The sequence below is a fragment of the Tachysurus vachellii genome, chromosome 21 (genome assembly GCF_030014155.1).
Source record: "Tachysurus vachellii isolate PV-2020 chromosome 21, HZAU_Pvac_v1, whole genome shotgun sequence".
Lineage (NCBI taxonomy): Eukaryota > Metazoa > Chordata > Actinopteri > Siluriformes > Bagridae > Tachysurus > Tachysurus vachellii.
In genome coordinates, this window is record NC_083480.1 from 13,187,483 (window position 1) to 13,209,998 (window position 22,516).

Below are 22,516 nucleotides of genomic sequence, written 5' to 3' on the forward strand. Positions count from 1 at the left end.
AACACCACACACATACGCACACACACCCATGAGATGTTAGTCTTTAACCAAACACTGACTACTAATACTCCAGTGAAATCCTGTCAAAGCCATGCTTGATAGTCCAGCTATGTAATTCAGGTTGTTCTGGTCTTTGGTACACCTGCAGTTTTTATTAATGTAACTTTCCTGAGATCATTTATCTTACTTAAGTTTTGTTTGGGCTTATAATTGTTCGACTGGATGCCTACTATGAAATCACGTTGCTTTTATTCTTCCTGGTTTCCCTATTTTTTTATCGGGTTGTAGTCGATCTATTTAATGGCGCTGCTTGGCCCTGGTTCGTGTTTCATTAATGCAAGTCTTAATCCATGTTCTCGAATGCCGTCTGTCCGCAATGATCGTAAATAGTTAACCAAACCAAATAAATGGTGTTGGTATTAGGTATTCACAAATGTATTCCCTTGAAGTAGGGAATCATCTCTAAAAGGGCTAATAATAGTGAATTACAGCTTAATTTACAATACTTTTGAAAAATATCAAAAAGTTTTGAGTTGATGGAGTCCTGATCAGTATTAAAATCAAGATTACTCCCTTACTATCGATGTGGTTTTGTGTTTAAAATAAAATAAAATAAACAAATATTTAAAAGAAAAAACTCCCACTAACTTTGTTGACACTGGTTAAGATCCTTTTACAGTATGTGTTTAATGTGTGGCTATTTTGTAGACACTCGACATAGGAAAATATCACTAATGAAATGTTTCTTCTGCAAGAAAGGTTTAATCGAGAATTTCATTCACAATTCAGATGGATGTCTCTCACTTTTTTTAGAGAGCAGACTCCTGAGTGTTGTCGCCAGTCTGTGTGTCATTACATTGTGAAAATGTGGCCCAGTCAAACCCTGTGGGTCTGCTATGATGAGCAATTGTCATGAATATGAAATGGTGTGGAGTTTTTGATCTGACTGACAGTGTGGATAGAGCTCATGTGTGTGTTTCAGGGAAAGACATTGCATTTCGTACTACTGTAACAGACACGTGAGAAAAAGCAGCAGTTTTTCACTCTAAGACGAAGTCTCATCTGACAGGCATACTGGAGGTGGAGATGGAGGTGAACAAGCTCAAAATGTGATGCTGTAAAACTCAAGAGCCTTTTTACTGCTGGTCAGGATTTCAGTCTGTCCCACCACTTTGATTTATTGACAGCAGTCAGTCAGGCCAAGATTTATTTTTCAGCAGTAAGCGTTTTTGTGGATTATCTCTGATCCTGGCCCAGTGACTGACTGCTGTAGCGTGTAATGTGGTCAGGAAGGGGCCAGGGTTAGGGAGCTGTGTGCTTATTGGAGCAGCAGTGTGTGTGGGCGTTTCGTCCTCATGGAGTGCGAGCTCTACATCAACCCTCGACACTCTGGAGCCAACAGCACAGCGATTGTGTCACTCACTCTGTCAGCCTGTTGGTCCCCGGCCTCGGTTTTAGCACCGGTGATGTCATCTCATGTGAAGTCACCCACGTCTCCCTCTGAGCTGGGATATTTCCAGTACATTAAGGGAATAGCAGTGTTTTTCATACATCACATTAATACTTCTCATACAGTGTCATCTACTTTTGTGGCAGGAACTCACTTTTTTTCATAGATATTAAACGAAACATTAAAAGGATAAAGAAAAGCTTTTTTTTTTTTTTTTGGTAAATAAAAAATGTAATCATTGGAAGATTTGTGTCATGTAAGAGGGGTTAAACCTGCACTGTTGTAGGAAAATATTTTCCAAGTACAATGTATACAACAGTAGATGGACAAATTTTCACAGTTCTTTTTTTAAAGTTACTTGTATACCAATCACCACCCTCGTAATTCACAATAATAACCAGAGTGTGTGTTTTTGCTCTTCAGGGAATCATACAGAAGATCGTGGACATCCATAAAGTGAAATGTGTGGCATGTTTCGGCCTTCGCCTCAGCCATGTCCAATCAGGCGAGGTCCACTGGCTTCACCCCGACATGGGCGTATCTCACGTGAGGGAGAAATACGAGCAGAACCGATCACAGGACGAGTGGAGGTGAACCACATGCACGCATCTCATGTTCTCCATGACATCCATGATACCTGTCAGGAACACAAAGTCTGTGCAGGCTCATTTGTTTAGGAAATGGCACATTTGAATGTGGTTTAGTGTCAACACTCCCATGTGAAATCTCCTGGACACGTAATACATTTTTTCTGAAATGTCTGGAAAGGCTTTTATTGCAAGGGTGTTTTTATTTTTATGAATAAAAAGAAATAAATGTGTGCACCTTATATAATCTATATATTGTCACATCACTTCACTTCTGTAATCGGTGACTAGATTATGCAGTGCGGTGTTTGGACACGTATAGATCTGAATGTTTATACTACAGAGAAACTGATGGCATGCAAGTCTCTTGATCCTTGAAATGTTGTAATTTGTCTGCACGTTCAAGTCGTGATGCTGTAATTGCAAGCTTTTGTGTCGTTGCCATGAAAGCCAGGGTGCTGCCGTGGTGTCACACAGGCAGCGATCATTCTGGTTTTATTTGGGTGGGTGGAAATAGTCTCTCCATAAATGTGTGTGTGTGTGTGCATGCAATAATCTATCCCCTCCTTATCCTAAGATGATGAGTGGCTGTCTTCCGTCGTAGTCATGGAGATTTAGCCAGCACTGCGGTAGACACAGAGTTGTAGCGTGTGTGTGTGTGTGTGTGTGTGTGTGTGTGGAGAAATTCTTGAACAGTAGTTTTATATCTATGTTTATATTTTTAATGGTTTAAGTATTGAGGGTGCTGCTGTGAGCAGGTCTGTTGGGTTTAGCAAACAAATGCAGTATTGAGTGTTACTACGTGATCTGAGTTTACAGCACCTGCACTAACAGCGTTGCCATTGTAGTTTACTGAATAGTGATCAGTACTTAAACTGACACTGGACCAACTGGAAGATGTGTCTGCCATTAGGTCATGGTGTCCCCGCATTCTCACAGATGACATTTCGTACATCGTCTTCTCTCGCGAAACCACTTCAGACAATGTACCATTACTGCTGCCCAAACTGCAGGCATTCAGGCTCTACTAGCCAGCTGTACCTTCTTTTCACCCACCTCAAATCAGCTATAACACGCTTTGTTAGCGTCCCATAATTTAGAAAGTCTGGAGCTCAAGAAAACAAGAGAACTGGGTGGTAGTGGTCGTTTAATCATCAGCTGTTTTATTTCAGATGCCACTCAGGACTTGGCTTTGTCCTCAAGGGCTTTGTCTAAAGGCACATGCTTTTACCATGCTGTAAAAGCAGATGTGGTGCAGTCTGGAGATCACAAAGGCCATTAATACCATTTTGCAAGTCCAAACACAAGTCTGCAGACTGAGTCAGAGAATACTATTAAAGAGAACCTTTAAAACAGGTAGTGATATTTATACAAGGAATTCTGAGGTTCAGTTAAGCCATTAGAATTTTTTTCCCCCAAAACTGATGTCATATTGTTTTTTTTTCCTACTTCTGTTTTATGTCTGTGGCTAGTAGGAACAATTGAAGAAATTGTTTTCCCCTGAGAAAAAGAAATAAATGTAGCTTTTTCAGTCTGCCATTTATTTATTAATTTGACTATGTATGAGCGTTGAGTAGGAATAACAGGTTTAATGCATTTCAGTGTGGTTTCCAGAAGCATCAGTACAGAATCGGGACTGTTTGTTTGTTTGTTTGTTTGTTTGTTTATGAATTGAGATTCAGAGTGTTGTAAACATATGCAGCATGGTATCCCACAAGGTTTTGTTGTAGGCCCTGTTTTATTTTACCTTTATGGTGTCTATTCATCATGATTTAGACAGATTTAGCAGCAGAGTTCCACAAAATAGAATGGAAAATGGGAAAACTCGGTTGAATAGTAACCTCTGTTAAAACAAAATGTAAACCTTAAACCTAAACCTTAATTATTTTGCTCCGGCCTCACACATTTATCACTCCTTTACATTTTTATTCGCTTGTTTACATATGCAACACATGTTTTAGTCAGTCAATGACCCTGGGGTGTGCTCAGATAAAAAGGATGAGTCGGAACATAAAAAAGAGGATGTTGATGAATTACTTTTGACACATAATGCTTGGAGAACACAAACCCTCAGGGCGGCTGTCTGAGCATGTCAACCAGGTGAGGACATCCTCCAGCAGAATGCGGTTACATTCACATTCTAGGGAAACATCAGGTGTAGTCCCTTTAGCACATCTGCACGGTGACACACACCGCCTGTTTTTCCGTAGGTGTTGGCGGGTCTTTGTTGCGTCTTTGTGTGGTTGGGTGGAAGTGTGCCACGCCAGCTTGTAGACCTCAGGGTTAAAAATGATGTCATTGCCCAAGGACAATGTACTTAAATCTCAAAGGAACATGAGGAGCCTCTTTAGACTCGGTGCACTGATAATAGTCTTAAAATGGGCGTTTTTATTTTTATGATGTCCCAGTGGGGTATCTAGGGATGGTTACATCACCTTATGCCCTATCAGATTTTGATCTCAGTTCCATTGTGGTATTGAAGCGTTACCATAGCTCATTAGCTTATTTCTCCCATACCACTGACATGTCATACTTTGTATCCGTTTCTATTTACATTTAATGTCATGGAATAACCACAAATGAGTTCCTGTTATCACTTCCAGCCACAAATAGTCATTAATTCATGTTCCTTCACTTTCTCTTGAAGGTAATAAGATAGAAAAAAATCAGTTTGTCATGCTCAGAAACCGCACTCTGACCTATAGAAAAGCAGAAAAAAATCTTTCAAAATTTTCATGAATGATGAATAAACATTTCACAAACCAAACCTACATTAATGCGAAAAACCCCAGTGTATTACGCCCCATAACTTTATACTTCCTAAAGGTTCCAGATTAATTTTTAGTAATATTTCACTTATGCTAATATGTTACAACTCGTTGTATCCCAGATCCACAATAAAACACACTACATGCAGTTCATTTTACACAGATAAGTATTTTATCTTTTAATCACTGTATTTTTTTTTTTTTTTTTTATGTAAGCATTTCTAACACACAACACCAGGGTCATCAGGAGGGCCCATAACATCATTAGATACAATACACAATCACAACACAACCTCTTCACTCTTCTGCCGAGACACTACAGGAGTGTGAGATCAAGCACAAAAAGACTCTCGAACAGCTTCTATTCACAAGCCATTAGACTCCTGAACAGTTCTTAACACCGCTACCTCACACCCTATAACCCCCACTGACTGCTGCCACACAACACACTGAGCTCCTTACTTCAGCCTTAATATTTTTTTTTTTTTTTTTTTTTTTCTGTAAGGGAGATGTGCAAAGTAAGAATTTCATTGTACAGTATAAACCATTGTGTTTTCACCGTGCAGATGACAATAAACATCTTGAATCTCAAAATAGAAATATTACAAAATATATATAATTCTACACCGTATTTAGGAAATATTTTAGACTTCCTTTAGGTGACAAAATAATCCTTTAATTTAATATTAATATGTTAATATTGAGAAAGTCTCTATTATATTTAAATGGTGAAATTTGTCCCATGCCAAAAAGTCCTACTGGGAAAAAGAATTAAGGTGCAGCAAAAAGCATGAAGAGTCAGATTGGAATTGCATGATGACACACTGAATACCGAACTGTCTTGTTTTTCAGACCGTTTTTTTTCCTTCTTAACTTATAAGACTTACTTATAAGTTAATTCTTGTGGTACGTTCACACCGCATGAGGCATTCATCATGGCTGAGCCTAGGGTTCTAATCAGAGTAACAGGGTGATGGGGATGTCGAGAGGATGGTTTGATGTGTGGAGACTCCTTGAACAGCGGATTGGCAAGAGGCAGCAGAGGGAGCACCAGAGTGCACTTATCACGATGCTCTCTGCCAAAGACGGATCAGTTCTAATAAATTACACTGGCAAAGAATTGAGACTAAACACACACACTTGCTGATGCACAAGCTTTCATTACACACACACTGACTTAGTCAATATTGCTTGCACACACACACGCACACACACACTTTTGCTGACACAGATTAGGTAAGCTACACCAGATCTCCTCCTCCAGTCTGTTGTACATTACCTCACTTATGGAGAGTAATGACTGGAAAATCTTTAGCAAAGGTTTCTCTCTCTCTCACACACACACACACACACACCCTGCTCCTGCTGGTAAATCTAACAATATTAGATTTTCTGTTATTATTAGACAAATTCAGAAAATTATTATTCCAAACGATCTTCAAGAAAATTGATATGATGTTGATCTAAACAGTGTCACGAATACAGACTGCTGCCACCTGATGGTATGCAGAGATATTTCCTGTCATACAAGTGCTAAAATGCATTCATGCTACATTCAACTAAACAGAACTAGGGGAAAAAACAAAGAAAATGCCCCTCAATTTGGAATTCTTACCACCTAACCTGGCATGGTCTCCTCAACTCTGAGTTCAGCACGTGACATTAAATCAGCATGGATGATGACAGCAAATAAACAGTAAACCAGGTTTGCTGGATAGCTTCAGTTGTAGGTTGAATGCAGAAGTGTCCTGGTGCTTGAGGCTGACATACATTGAACAGCAATGCATAATTCCACCTATGGCTATTTTGTTGTCTGTCCTTAAAGGGAATTTTGCAGAATTTTACAGGCCGTAAAATTCTGCAATACAGCGATATGAGAATGAGGACGTGATCCAACAAACAGGTGCTTTTATCAATAGTGGAAGTTCTTTTGGTTTGGGTTCACATCAATTCAACAGAATATAATAATGCAGTATAAATGATGTGGTATTATAACGAAATAGTATCTAATAATGTGCATTAAACAGTGCATTGTGCAAATGATGCATTGGTTGTTATATCAGGTACATAATGGATAATTGGCGGAAAATGGTTTAACCTTATAATGTATGAAACGTACCGGAATAAATTTCAAGGGAAGATTAGGTACTGGTTTAAGGGCATTATGGCCTGGAGAAGGAAGAGGTGCAGACGTTGGCTTCTAGTTTTCATTCTTGTTCATGGTTTTCTGTTGTGATTATTTTTACACAATGCATTACAGTTCATGTAGCGTTTTAATGGAGGTATACAATCTGATGATTGAATCACCTGATGCTGTATAGAATAATCCCAGCAGGTTTTCTTCACCTCATCAACATGGATTTAGTTTGTATCGAGTGCTCTGATCTGGCTAATTTTGGGTAATTCTGTTTATACGCCATTCATTTTTAATTCCTTCTATTATATATTGTTGATTTTGCATGTAATAGTATAGAGAAGGGCTTTCAAGCTTGGTACTGGATAGAGACTTCTCTACACCAACCTAGGTTTATATAATAATATAATTATATACTCCTCCACGTTGTTATTTCTGGCAGCGAGTGGGGTCACAGGCCAATCTGACTCATGAGGAACCAGGAGGCTCCACTGCTGCATCATTAACGATTTAACAGCTGTAGTAGAAAAGTCTTTAACTGTTTTCACAAGCGGCTGGTGTTCCACCGTTTTGTTGATGAATGAGCATGTGTTGGACAGAAACACCAGGATGTGACATTATATACACCACTTTCTTGTCAATGTATATGATTTGTAATTTAAAATAACTCCAATGCTTTTAGTTGCTTTTTTATTACACATTTCATTCATTCATTCATTCATCTTCTACCGCTTATCCGAACTACCTCGGGTCACGGGGAGCCTGTGCCTATCTCAGGCGTCATCGGGCATCAAGGCAGGATACACCCTGAACGGAGTGCCAACCCATCACAGGGCACACACACACACTCATTCACTCACGCAATCACACACTACGGACAATTTTCCAGAGATGCCAATCAACCTACCATGCATGTCTTTGGACCGGGGGAGGAAACCGGAGTACCCGGAGGAAACCCCCGAGGCACGGGGAGAACATGCAAACTCCACACACACAAGGTGGAGGCGGGAATCGAACCCCGACCCTGGAGGTGTGAGGCGAACGTGCTAACCACTAAGCCACCCTTACACATTTCAAACCTTGAAAAATCAAGTATTTAGGACATCATGCAAGGCTCCCGTTCATCTCTTTATGGGTTGCTGAGCGAATGACTCATGTAGCAGCATTATGAGGAGAGATGCTTTTCTTCTTCCTTCTGTTGTTACGTTTGAATTGTACTGTTTTTGTGTGCCACAATATAAGACCCAGCTGACAGTTTAATGGTGCATTATCCATGAAATCCTCCCAACACTCCCACATACTGTAACCGTCTCTCTTTCAGGTATGAGCTGCGGATCCGCTACCTGACAAAGGGCTTCCTGATTCAGTTTAGTGAAGACAAACCAACGCTGAATTTCTTCTACCAGCAGGTGGGTCAGCAGAGAGCCAGAGAGGAGAAGACTTTTTTTTTTCAGTAATAAGAAGCTAAGGCTAGTTCTGTACCTGGTGCTTAATCTGAAACAGTTTAATGCTTTTCCATTAAAGACGAGGCAGCGCTCCAGGTTTTTTGCCGGTCTGGGAGGTTGATGAAATGACACCACCTGATTCTACTCAAACTTTTATGACTGGCATTAAACATGAACAGGACATGAACATGTATTTTTATTCTAAATAGTCAAATTAATCTTACGATCATGGCTCTGTGGTTCAAAGTCATTTTTTCTGGCAGTAGCAACTAATTAAACAGGAGTAATGGCATTAATGCAAACAAACTTGCAATATGCAAATACACATTCAGAATAAAGGCAAAATAAAAAGGAAAATATATATCTATCAGTCTATTGATCTCTTTCTCTAGGATATCGATGATTAAACAGGGTCACACGCCATGGTGATACCCAAAAAAATCCTTTAAAGCTATCTATGAAATTCTGATTTTGTGAACATTTGATCATTAAACCTGTGAAATCTATGAAGGGAAAATTATCAATACGTAGATTTTCTCTTTGTTGCATTAATAAAAAGTGTTTTTTTTTTGTTGTTGGTTATGTATTACATATTGCACGTAGCATCATATTTAGTTTTGCTGAGATTTTGTGAACAAAATAGAAGTAGACATCCTCTTTATTATGGAATAAAATAAGTTGTAATGCCTGTTCATGAGGTCTCTGGAGAGTTCCTCTCATACTGAAAACCTGGGCTGGTCCTCAAAATCAAGCACTCGGTCACGCTGCCTGTCACTGGAAAAGAGTTTACGGTGGGTGTGTGTGAATTCTGCGGTTATGTGGTGTAATAACTGAGCCAGAGATGAGGATGGTGCTGATCCACCGTGTGTGTGGGTTTACGCCAAGGCATTTGAGATTATGTGGATGAACAGGCATGAAATGGATGGCTTCTTCTGACAGATGGAGGTGCACACCATGGCCAAAGGGTGTGTGTTAAATGGATTTTTAACCCCGTCATGTTGAATCCTCCATTCTGATTGGCCAATGTGAATCCCAGATTAGTGTTAGCTGTTAGAGAAACAGCTTATAGTTATGCACTCTTTCTTATACAGTTTATACAGGGTTTTGGATGAAGGACACCTCATGAACAGATTCAACAGTACACACATCTGTAATCAGTCAATGATGTGAGGTTTTCTGTATGCTGATGTTTCTGTATGCTGATTTTGTATTTATGGAAGGAGGTGGAGCTTTTGTGGAGCTATTGTCATCGAGAGTTTATGGCAGTTTCTCAGAAACCTGACATGCTGCATTTTTCTTATTATGGAGGCTGATGAGTGAGTGACAGATTTAGCTGCTACTATTTAAGAAATAACAAGATCTTACTTGTTTTTTTATACATGACCATAAATGGATGAAATATGATGTGATAAATTAAAGATGTTGCTGTGGTGTAAGATTAGTAAAAGACTTCAGGGTGTGTTTTTATTGGAAACTACTCAACGTTTTGAGTTATGCATGACACAACAACAAGTCTTTGATTAATTTCCTTCCTTGTGACCCAGCCTAGTATGCTAACATCTCCAGGCTTTACACATTAGGGAAGAAAAGGTTGTACTGCAACATGTGGAATCAACAAAAGGAACTTTAATGTAGAGCTAATGAGAGTTCATCTGTTTCATCTGCTCGGATTGTGTACTGCAAAAAACGTTCACCATGTATAAAATTTGCTCAGCACAACCCTCATGTGCGCAATAGATAGGTTTATTACACGTTAATGTCCCTGACAGCTCTACAGCAAGTGTGTCCAGCTTCGGTAAACAAAGCCTCTGATAGAGTAGTGGTGCAGTGTGGGGTTTGAGTGGATGATTAATATGTTCCTTGATGATGATGATGATCCTCGATTTTTAAGGACACAATCCACAACATGCCTGGTTTTTTGTCTCTACGAGCATCTACACTTTTCAGACTTTGATACTCAGTCCACGTAGTTGCGATTTGCAATCTGAATGTGTCCAGCATGTTGCTCTATTATTCCAGTATTTTTTATTACAAAGTCTGTACTTTTATTGCCCTGTGTTTAACGCTGATTAAGTGCTCGTACCTTGATGAAGAAAATTGCTTGACTAATGAGAAACTGGTGAATTCATTAAACTGAAAGTTTTAAAAAGAACGTGTTAGTCATACAGATGTATTAAAGATTCCAAATGTTTATTAGAAGTCTTTACAGCTCTGTGTTTCAAAGTACCGTGCTCTGAAACGTAGACAAGTAGGTTTGTGCTTTAAAATCATACTAAAAAGTATCGTGTCTCTTTCTGTCTTTTCTCAGGTGAAGAATGATTACATGTTAGAAATAGCCGATCAGGTCGACCAGGACATTGCGCTCAAGCTGGGATGCCTCGAGATCAGGTGGGTTCAGCCTTCCATTTTTCTTCGGCTCTATTTAAAGTATTAAATAATTACTGAACTGCATTACGAATTCATTTGGGTTCATTTTTCTCTCTTGTCTTTTCAGGAGATTTTACAAAGAAATGAGAGGAAATGCTTTGGACAAGAAGTCCAACTACGAGCTGTTAGAGTGAGTACCTTTACTTATTAAACACTGATCATCGCTCAGCTTGCAGATGCAGTGAGAGACTCGCACTATGTTGACGAGCGTTTAAAAAAAGGAGTCCATCTTTCAACATCTGAAAGCACCAAGCATTGATTTCTCAGGAGAATCCTGACTGTCCATCAGATGGAAAGTGACAAGTAGTAAACAGCAAGATGCTGGCTCGTGCGTTAAGGGATGATCACAATTTATTACTGCCACGTTTATAGCGACAGTGACAGCTACCATATCGATTGCATTCAGGGACAAAATAACGTGCCTGTGCTCAGAAATACTAAATTAACCATCGATGTTTAGACTCACTCATACACAAAGCCTGGTAACTTTTCTACAGTCTTCTCAGAATTCCCAAGAACCATGTTTGTACAGCACAGGATTCCTGTTTTTACTTGTTAGACCATGTGTGACATTAACATCCACATCCAACATGCACTGTGAACCATGTTTGTGCAGCAGCATCTACCCCGAGGGGAGAAATGTCAGGCACGTCAACGTGCAGTCACTATCCTGGGTTTAATCAGAGTCAAGAATAATGTGACAGCGTGACGCCTGAAGCCGAATGTGTGTAGCATCTGTGCTGTAAATAATTAGAGTTGCAGGTTTGTGTCAAACATACAACCATGAACTTCCTCATAGATAAAATTGGTTTCATCAGCAAACCTTGTCAATGGCAGGTATGCTAGTAATCCTGTGTGTGTGTGTGTGTGTGTGTGTGTGTTTGTGCATTAACCCAGTATTATAGGGCCAAGCCATGTTAAGCAGAACAGGATGCACTGGCGTTATTATTTGGCTGCTTCCTGTTCTGGTCTGACATATTTGATTTGGCGCAATTTTTACACCAGACGCTCTTCCTGACACAACCCTCCATTTTATCCGGGCTTGAGATGAACATTGAGAGTTAATTTCAGTGGCTCAGTCAGTTCTCTGCCCTGCAGTCGAACTCAGCTTGTGGCGCTGAGAGCACAGGATCCTGCCACTAGACCACCAGGAGACAAAATACTATGCTGTGTACTGTGTAATAATTTCATTTTTGTATTTTTTTTTTTTATAACAGCTTGTAAATTATAAGAATAACAAATTATTATTATTGTTATATTTTATCATTTCAAGTCGCCTTGCCTTGGTATAATCTTTTTCTTTAGATGCTGTCCCTATGCTGTTAAAACACAAAGCAACTATATGACTGAATGCACTTAAGATTATTTAAAACCTTGCCCATTGTTTCCTGCTGAATGCCAACTATCTACTTATCCTAAGATCAAAAACTGCTGAAAAGTCTGAGGCCTAATGAGAATCTTCCTGTGGAGCCTCTCTGAGCGATCTGGCACACAGATGGATGTCTCCTTTGAGGATGGTGAAAGATTTCTGGCAGGACTCTGCTGGGCATTAGACATTTAGTGTGTGTCTAAGTGGATTCTGTACTGAGTGGATTCCAAACTGTATTGTTTTTAATGTGTTTTTTGTTTTGTTTTGTTTTGTTTTCCAGAAAAGATGTTGGTCTCCGGCGGTTCTTCCCCAAGAGTCTACTAGATTCAGTCAAGGTAAGTTTAGAAAGTCTGAGAGAAATGACTCTAACCTGCACATGCGTTATGATTAACGTCTACCGGGTAAATCATGTCGATCAGACAGAGCGCAGTTTGATGTTTTCTGTCATGTACGGCTCAGTTACGTTTCCCTGCTTGCAATATACTCATTTATCCTTTAATCACTGAAAACAGATCGAGAATCAAAACAACTTCCATATCAGTAATCTCTTATGTGAAACGTAGCAATAACTGGAAAAAGTATTTCTATCCATTGTAGAAATTGAACTCAATGTTCTAGAGTCAGTATGTCTCAGCCATTTGTAGTGGCTGGTGCAGTCGAAACGACCTTACGATCTTTTGATCATTTGTGATTGGATTAATGTTATTTTGTCCCTAAAACATGTAGTCTCTTAAAATATGTGGATTAAAGCTCATTGTCCGCTTTTGTACCTCTAAACATTTGTTATTTTATATGAACATCTGCTTTGGGTAACATTTAGATGTTGATGGTCATCTGTTTGTTAGCCTTTAGGGATGTGTGCGACCTGGTCTGTGCTGCTGTCACCACTAATGTGTGTGTGGAGGGCGATAAATCTGTGGCACACGTAAAGGCATAAAGCAGCAGTTTACATCATTTCAATGTACCCTGTGTGCCCTGTGACCCTGTAAAACATTCATGGACAGATGCTCAGTATAAAGAGGGGGTGGCATCTGACCCCTGAGGACATAGAGAAAAGTGTGCGTGTGTGTAGCACACTTTTAGCTCACACCCTTTTTCCCTTATTGAACTTTGTGCCAAAGTGCTGACCCCCTCCCCTCCTCTCCCCTCCATTACTTTGTTTATAATGGAGTTAGTTCAGAGTGGATTTGTATTAAAAATGAACAATGTTTTGTGATCGATGACAATTTCCAGCCTGCTGTATTTACACAGCAGTGGGTTCATGTTATTACTCATATAGATAAAATGCAGCCATGGCCATCTGTTAGGTAATAAAGTCCAGACACTTGACTCAATAGTGAATAGAATCAAGTTAAGCTTGGAAGAAATGACTGAGCACTCAGATGTGAGTTTTGAACAATTAGCACTGTTCTCCTGGTACTGTAGCATATCCACTAATACCGAGACATCTGCTGAGTCTTAGAAGGTCAGCTAAAATTAACAGCTAATTCTGCTTTGATTTTCTGTAAATTGTAAAGATGAACGGGAATCCTAGAGCTACATTTTTCTGGTCGCATCTTTGTTTGGGTCTCTGTTCTTTGACCAAGCCTCTCCCATGATTCCTCAGTAGATGCTTGGAGAGATGTCAGGGAAAGGGGGTTTATACAGTTACACACTGCTCACATGTTCCAGCCTGTATGACTTGATCTGTTTTGTGTGTTCATCCCTGGAATGTTGTTTTCCCCTGTCCTTGACATGAACTTTTTTTTAGTGGTGGATTCTTAAATTATAGATCTTGTGTGTAGGATCGATTATAAACGTTTTGCAACCCTTATGATTGTATGATTGTTTTTTTGATTAGTGCAGTTTAGTATTACATTTATATATTTGGATATATATTCACATTTGAATAAAACACATTTACATCAGGTATCTACCTTCAAATGGAATAAGAATGAAAGAGCTGCTTTGCTTAATCTCCATAATGCAGTTATATATTACAATCAAAGAATGAAAATGTTTTCTAAAAACTTTGGTGTATATAAACACTGAATATTGTTGGCTTCTTGTATTCAAACATACCTGCACATTTCATACACGTTTTTAGTCTTTCTATTAACATAGATGTAAGGATAAGAATTTGTCTTCCAGACAGAGCAGAACACCTTTAAATATGAGTCATGCCATATTTTTACAGCTAATATTTTCTCCTCCTGTTCGGGCACAGGCTAAAACATTGCGGAAGCAGATTCAGCAGACGTTTAAGCAGTTCGCCAGCCTGAACGATGAACAGAGCATTCTCAAGTTCTTCGAGATCCTTGCTCCAGTCTACAGATTTGACAAGGAGTGCTTTAAATGTGCTCTAGGGGTAAGTATGGAGGTGTGAGAAATAGGTTGCTTTGGTTCTCTCTCTGTAAGACGTCTTACACCGCCCTCTGGTGGCTCTGAGAGGATCATCTGCTTGAATTAGACATGACAAAATGGGTTAAATATCCAAATACTGTTAAATCCATAGATTCATAGAAGATATTTGGTAGTTATCAGATAAATAGTTGCTAGGTTATAATAGATTGATAGTTAATCTGTTAAATTACTCCTCTGTGTTTGTGTGTGTCAGTCGAGCTGGGTTATCTCAGTGGAGCTGGCTATTGGTCCTGAGGAAGGTATCAGCTACCTGACAGACAAAGGCTCAACAGTAAGTGCCATTCTCACATCTATAGACATTCACACCACCACACTCTCTTGAACAATATGTATATACAGTTACTGTATATTTTTGTATTTTTTTATCAGTTAAAGCCACTCTAAAGAGAGACAGATCTATCTAATAATCATTCTAACAATCATTCAATAATTTGCATTGCGACATTTCTTACATTGATTGGCATCATGACTAATGGCGTTCTGATTCTCACAATCTTTATAGACTTGGGATTGAGTTATGTTGACCTTAGCCATATTATTCTGTCTTTTCTCACCTCTCAAGTTTCCTAGCCTTTGCTTTGCCATGACTTTTAGCAGAGACGCCTTGAATTCGATCCCACATCATTGTCTGTTTTAACCAACGGCAGAAGATTTTCCTGATTTTCCACTTGCTAGTTTCCGTCAATAGAATTGTGATATTCTAGGATTGTGTATATACACTGTCAGAAACATGGAGACCAAAACCTGGGAGTAGAATCAAACTTGCAGTGGTTTCATATTCCTAATATCTTATCAAGTGTGCGCGTGTTCTCTTCTCTTCTTTCAGCCGACACACTTGGCGAACTTCACACAGGTGCAGAGCATCCAGTACTCGTGCATGGAGGAGCGTGAGAGGAAGGGCATGCTGCAGCTGGATGTGGCTGGGGCGGCTGAGGTACTGCACATGCTCTGAACATTTAAACACACGTTATAGCACATACATCTTTCTGGTATAGAATAAAGGTTCACTACATCGTGATTTGTAATAATGCTAATGAACGTTGCATAATAACGTTGTGATTCTTTTTTGAATGCGTTTATTATTAACAATTGCTAACACTATCTGATGTCTTTGACCAATGAACAGGTTATGTTTAAAGCATTCAAGTGCTAATCAGTGAGTTTACACAATATTACTATAATGCACTTATTGTAATCGTCACGTTTGTGAAAGTAATTTCATAATTAAATCCATGATTTTAAAAAAATCATTATTAACTTAATTGTTTCAAATGTTTTTTTAAAACACGCAATTGACCCACAATGTCTTTGTTCTGCTTATACAGGTACTAAGATTTGTGATTTCTGTAAAACAAACCACTTTAAAATCTATCTTTACTTGTATTTACACAACAATCGCACACAGCGAAGGGAAATCACCCTTTTGAAAATCTGCCACAGAAAAACTGGCTTAATGCCTATAAAAAGTGAACTAATTACACATAGGCTAATGTCAGTTTTAGAACATATACCTTTAATAAAGTGAACTTAAGTGTGACAAGAATTTATTTATACACGGAGCCATGCATTATTCTATCTCAGCTTGGAGAATGTGTTTGGATTGTATATCTTTTACTAGACGACTGGAAGTAGAAACGTAAAAAAAGTCTTTTTTTAAAGGTCATTTTTCGTCACTGAAAGTAATTGTGACTAGAATTTGAACAGTAAAATGGATCATAGATTAAACATCTATATGTGCCATGACTTTTGCTACTCAGGAAGCTTTAGGGTCTATGTTTTCTCATAGAAACACACACACACACACACGCACACACTTTTTCTGTCTTGACTGTTTTCACTCTCCTTTGCTCTCACACACTGTCTCTCTCTCTCACACTCTCTCTCTCACACACACTCTCTCTCTCTCTCTCTCTCTCTCAGATTTCACTGAGCTCCATTCTTCCTCTGATACATCACATGAATGGATTCTTTCATTTCTGTCCTGCAGCTAAGAGTTGATATTAAAGGATTTTTTTTCAGTCTCTAACACATACTCTGTGTGTCACTCATTCTGATATCTGCTCCAGATAGTCATTATGATTAGTGTGTGTTTAATAGGGATCATTTTCTGCGTACCTTTTTTTTTGTGCCATCATAAATTACCTAATAATGATGTAATACATCATATGGCAGGGTCTCTGGCTATAGGTAGTGGTGGTTTGAAAGCCCCATTTTGTGTGTGTGCGCGCAGTTTGTAGGGGTGTGTCTGTGGGTACAGAGGGTCAGGGGTGGGTCTTACTTGCAGCTGCAGTCAAGCAGCTCATATCATATTAGAATGTATCTGTGTTACTGCTCCGCTCAGCTCAGCTGAACTGATAATGACTCATTGTGGATCCGTCTCTGTGTCTCTGTCCATCTTTTCTCATCCAGCCTCTCACTGTCACTACGCCGTCCTTCACCACGGCAGAGAACATGGCTGACCTGATAGACGGTTACTGTCGCCTGGTCAACGGCGTTACCCAGTCCTTCATCGTCAGGCCTCAGAAAGGTAAAACGTCCTTCCTTGTGCTGGTTTATTAAGAGATGGTGTGTGATGAGACTATAGCTAACTCTACAGTGGACACTGAATAGACTGCATTGTTTGAGCGAAAATATTCTAGAGCAATAATGTGGTAAATGTGCAGAAGCAAAAAGTTTTTTACATTTAACAAACAATCACAGCGAATTGTGCTGTAGGGAATTCATTTTGGAATTGTAGGCTGATAATATGGATTTATTATACGATTCTCTCTTTTTTTTTTTTTTTTTTTTTTTTTTAAATAACATTTGTAATCATCATAAATTTCCAAATACCTGTTGTAGATTAGTGGATGAAAATAAAGCATGAGTGGAAAATAGAGATTAGAAGATGAAAAATAATATTGTAAAATTGTAATTAGGTTATTGTTTCACAGGATGCATGTTTGATAGTTGAAATATATTTATGTTGTTTCTATTTATTGTCTTGACCAACAGAGGGAGAGAGAGCACTTCCATCTATCCCAAAGTAAGTACAAACTGTTTTTGGGTTGGTTTTGTTGCTTGGTTTTTTTGTTATTTATTTATTTGTTTGTTTGTTTGTTTGTTTGTTTGTTTATATGTTTTGCCTTTTTATTTATTTATTTATTTATTTTTTATTTTTTTAAGTGAACAACAAATAGATAAATAAATAAACACATGTTGTCCTGCCCAGTTAGTAATGGCAGGCACTGATGAACATGTGAAAAATTGTACACATTAAATAAACATATTAATTTAACACCACCAGCAAAGTGTGTAAACTGCAGGGTAAACCTTGCAGATGTGGGACTCGTAAATATTATAAAATCTTTTTAAGGCTTTTAGTCTTATTGATATGTGTATTGACTTTGCATTACAGGCTTGGAAACAGTGAGAAGCGGTTAGAAGCTGTTCGAGCTGGAGTTCGTGCCATCTCTGTATCAGGTGAGAAACTTTATAGCACTGGTGTGTAAGTGCTCCAGTGTCCATGTTGGAGAAGATGGACATTAAATAAACTCATGTCAAGTGAAATTACATCAAATGAGTATTTGACTGTACACTATACACCGGATTAAAAGGGCAACTTGCAGGATGGATTTTATTGAAAAATCATTTCACACTTCCACTGGCGATGGATGGATGGATGGATATTTTTGAATAATGCACACTGACAGAGCAGTATCTTGCGGTTTTGGATGTTAAATATGAAAACTGGGGAAAGAAGAATTTTGTTCTATAATCTTTTTATTTCCTTAAGTTACAAAACATAAACAACTCCAGTTTTATTTATAAAACATGTTTACTTATACCTGTAGCTTCTTTTTTCTGTAAATGAGCACTTCAACTCATGTTTTTACCAGATTTTCTCCAGCTTTAATGCAAGCATAGATAACGTTGCCTATTTGCCATGCGGTTTATGATCATGTGGCTTGTGTTGACCACATTAGGCACATTGTGCTTTTGATTTTTATTAAACATTTCAACAGAACAGAAAAGAGAAGCAGCAGGTGTCATCCAGCCAGCAGCTGCAACAGTGTGCGTGATGCCAGAAGTACATAGCTGAGCCATCCTTAGCTTCCAGCATCAGAAGTTCCCACGTCAACAGGAAACACGACTGGAAGCAGGATTGTCTTAGACATTTCAAAGATTTGAACACTCGCACGCTGTCTCATACCTATGTCGCTATTTCACTCAGTTCTATTCAGTATCTTCTTAGTGCCAATTCTCTATTATTTGGTGGAAAAGTGAGAGAGGGACAGAGAGATAAGAAAAAGGAAAGCATGAGAGACTCTGAACGTAGCGTGGATTAATGAACACTTTTAGCCGGAGGGCAGCAGTTCTGCAGAAAGAGTCGATTGAGATGGAAAGAGCAGGAATCGTTGCTGACGTGCTGATGAGCTGCAGTCAGAACGTGAAAGAGCTGCTTGTGTGACTGGTCAGAGATGAGGCCAGAGCAGTGTGTTGCTGTGTGTGTGTGTGTGTGTGAGAGAGAGAGAGAGACTGTGATTGTGTGTGTGTGAGACTGTGATGGTGTGTGCATGTATTCGTGTGAGTGTCCATTTTCCACAGATCTGCTGCTTGATTGGTTTTGTGTGTGAGATTATTAGAAGCACAAATTGCCTTGAACACATTACAATATTGATCAGTCCATATTTCTAAACCATGTCCATATGTCATGTTTATCAATATTTTCTGTCAACATTTATTCACTATACAGTATGTTTCCTATACTGTATGTAGTATGACATTGGCTTTCATTGAAACTGCACAATGCGTCTCAACAGCCTCATTCATACATTTCGCCATGCTGTTTTTTCCTACTATTGTGACATTTTTACAAGGAATAGGAAGTGTAAAAAGCACTTCTTGGTATTGTTGGTCAAGTAGGCAGTGTGTGGTTTGTTAGACATTATATTGTGATGAGTGTATTATGTAGTAGAATGTAGGAAATCTTCCACCAAGTATCAATGTATTAGATTGTTTTGGGAAACCAGGTCTTGACTCTTCATGTACACTTTTATGGATGGATTTTGTCACCATTGTAGTGCAGAATGTGTTCGTTCCATTTCATTGTTTTCATGTGCTTTCTGTTTTCCTTTTTATCTTTCTCCATTCCCTCTTTCTCTTCCTTCCAAAGACTCTGTGACTCCAACACCACCCAAAGCAGCTAAAGCTCGTCGCTTCCTCCTTCCTTTTGTCTTCTGCTCCCATGATTCTCCACCGAAGGGTAGCCTACACGTGGTCTCTATATATGTGTGTGCATATTTGTGTGTGCTCTAAACTAACACACTCATCTGCTGTGTACATGAACTCTCCTGCTCCTCTAACATTCATTTATTAGCTATGATAAAACATCTAGTTTTCCCCTAGACCATCTCTAAGGTATGTTTGTCTTGGGTTAGTGAAGTGAAAACCTGCAAGCCTTTATATAGGTGTCCTAATTTTTTCATTAATATTTAAAAACAATCCAGACAGCACTGAGGGTTCAAAGACTTCCGGTCGGTCACCGTGATAACAGTAACATTGACCTCATTGTGTATATAAAGACACTGATGAATTTAAAGGAATTTTAGGGATTTTAATATTGTCCTCTATGTCATATGACTGTATGGTTAACCAGCTCATGTTGTCTTCAATGAAGTTACCAGTAAAATACAAACAAACGTTGTCTGTTTCCAGCATAGGCTGTAAAATTAGAATTCATCTAATTTTTTGGACAATTTTAGATTATTTTAGATCCATTTTAGGAATCTGTGATGTTTTTAAGAGTCTTTTTGGAACCATTTCATGCTGATGATCCTAAAACCCCTAAAAGATTTTGTGGTGGTGTTTTTATAGGGTGCACAGTGCAACAGGAAAAAAAGGCTCTCGTTTTATATCAGTCTTGTCTTCCAGGGCCTTTTTTGTGTGTGACTTTGATCCAGTAGGAAAACACATCTAAATAGTGACTACATAAGTAGATAAGGCATCAGTAGTTTTGGATAGTTTTATAAAGCAATAGAATATTGTCGATTGGTTTCCAATACAGGACTGTGTTTATTCTATAAAATCTTTTTTTGAGAGAATTCTTTTCTTCTTTTTTTTTTGAGCAAAGAAACTCTAATAATAGTGGCAGAATATGAGGTGTACGTATGCTCCATTTTTATTAGTTTAGACCTTCTATATATCAAGTCAGTTTATGGGCCACTGAAGATGCAATCTTACAACATATTGTGTATATAGTTATATAACAGATATAAAAAATGACTTGATATATATTTGATACATTAAGGTTCTGAGCAGCTTCCCTGCTTTAGTGCTATGAAAGTGGGTCTGAGCTGCAGAGGTCTGGCAGCTCTGCACAGATTGAGTTAGTCTCATTTGCCCCAGAATAGCCTGGCCTGCTGATTGTAGTCACACTGCTGCCAGAAATCTGCTGAGGCTTCAACGCAAAGACTTATGGGACACCGCTGGAGACAGAGGACTGGAGCACTTGAGGCCACGTCAACACTTTATTTCATATTGTTTAACAAACGCATACAAACGAAGTGCCGTCTATCGTAATTATATTTTATAGTTTTACAGAGACTTGCTTAATTGGGCTGTTATGTGGAAATCTAAACCATATCTTTTTTTTGTTGTTAATTTTAACAACTTTTCTATCGTATTTTTTTTTGGCAACTTACTCATCAAATAGAAACATGTTACATAATCCCTCATCTTATTAGCCACTGCCTCTGAGAATCTCCTCCATCCTACTCCGTCTATCCAGCTCCTCGTCTCACATGTGGGTGTGTGGTCTGCAAGGGAAACATGAGAGAATATAAACAGTGTTTTGTTTCTCTAAGGCATGTTTGAATACTAAAACTACTGCTAAACTGCTGGTTTAATCTTTTCAGATACTCGCCTTCAGATAAAACATCACTAGGTATAGGTATATAACTCTGCTTAGCAATAGATTACTGTCTTCTTTTCTAAACTGTATCTGAAGTCCAAGACCACTCACAACCAACTTTTGCAATCCTGAGATGTTACTATTGCTCTTTACCTCAGACGTTGGTGACTAATAACAATCACATGACTTTGAAGCAGTTAACTAATGATAGCTCTCTAAAAGCAGCATCAGATACTTTATTTTACAGTTGCCCGATGCCTTAACATTATTAGTCATTCATTATTTATCATCCTTCAAGTTATACAGTAATGCAACGTTCTTCTTTAAACCTACTTTTTAAAACAGACTTTTTTTATTTGATATTATCAGGTCCCGTTTTTTTATTTATCTGTTTCACAAACGGATCAGTTACAAAATCCATCAAGAAGTTGTGATTTGAAAATAATGAAGATGAAGATTAAAGAAGAGCTAATAAAAAATTGGCCCTGAATAAATAGATCACCTTCTTCTTATTCTTTTTTTTTTTTTCAAATTTTCAGCCTGTTTTAGTGAGTCTGTGCCTGCTGTAGTGTTAGATTCCTGGTTTTTTTTTTGCTGATAGAAGTACAAACCGTCGTAGTCTATCTGCCTCAAGCTTTGACGTGTTGCGTGTGGTCTGAGGTGCTTTTCCGCTCATCAGGGTTGTAAAGAGTGGTTATTTGAGTTACTGTTCTATCAGCTCGAACTAGTTTTTCCATTCTGGTCTGATCTCTCAGCAACAAGGCGTCTCCGCCAATAGAACTGATGCTCATTGGATGTTTTTCACACCATTCAGTGTAAACTGTAGAGACTCTTTTGTGTGAGTGTGAGTGTGAGTGTGAGAGTGAGTGTGAGTGTGAGAGTGAGTGAGAGAGATTTCCTAAATGATCAAATCATCCTGCCTGGCATTAGCAACCAAAGTTGCTGAGTTATATTTGTAGAGAAGCTCTTGAGTTATATTTGTTGTGTATACACTGTGCTCTCGACTCCTCAGATAGTTGCACGAATACGTGAAAACCTTTT

General features: G+C 38.6%; 1 protein-coding gene across 5 annotated transcripts in view; it reads left to right on the forward strand.

Annotated features, from left to right (window-relative positions):
• The window catches only part of ptk2aa (protein tyrosine kinase 2aa), an 81,891-nt gene that overhangs the window by 38,231 nt on the left and 21,144 nt on the right, over positions 1 to 22,516 (forward strand). For all 5 annotated transcript variants that reach the window (XM_060857357.1, XM_060857358.1, XM_060857354.1 and 2 more), the window contains 11 exons: positions 1,874 to 2,040; positions 8,261 to 8,348; positions 10,693 to 10,772; positions 10,879 to 10,941; positions 12,461 to 12,515; positions 14,387 to 14,527; positions 14,777 to 14,854; positions 15,410 to 15,517; positions 16,993 to 17,110; positions 17,578 to 17,608; positions 17,981 to 18,045. In XM_060857357.1, coding sequence (XP_060713340.1) covers positions 1,874 to 2,040; positions 8,261 to 8,348; positions 10,693 to 10,772; positions 10,879 to 10,941; positions 12,461 to 12,515; positions 14,387 to 14,527; positions 14,777 to 14,854; positions 15,410 to 15,517; positions 16,993 to 17,110; positions 17,578 to 17,608; positions 17,981 to 18,045 — 994 coding nt within the window. The remainder of the gene's footprint in view (positions 1 to 1,873; positions 2,041 to 8,260; positions 8,349 to 10,692; positions 10,773 to 10,878; positions 10,942 to 12,460; positions 12,516 to 14,386; positions 14,528 to 14,776; positions 14,855 to 15,409; positions 15,518 to 16,992; positions 17,111 to 17,577; positions 17,609 to 17,980; positions 18,046 to 22,516) is intronic.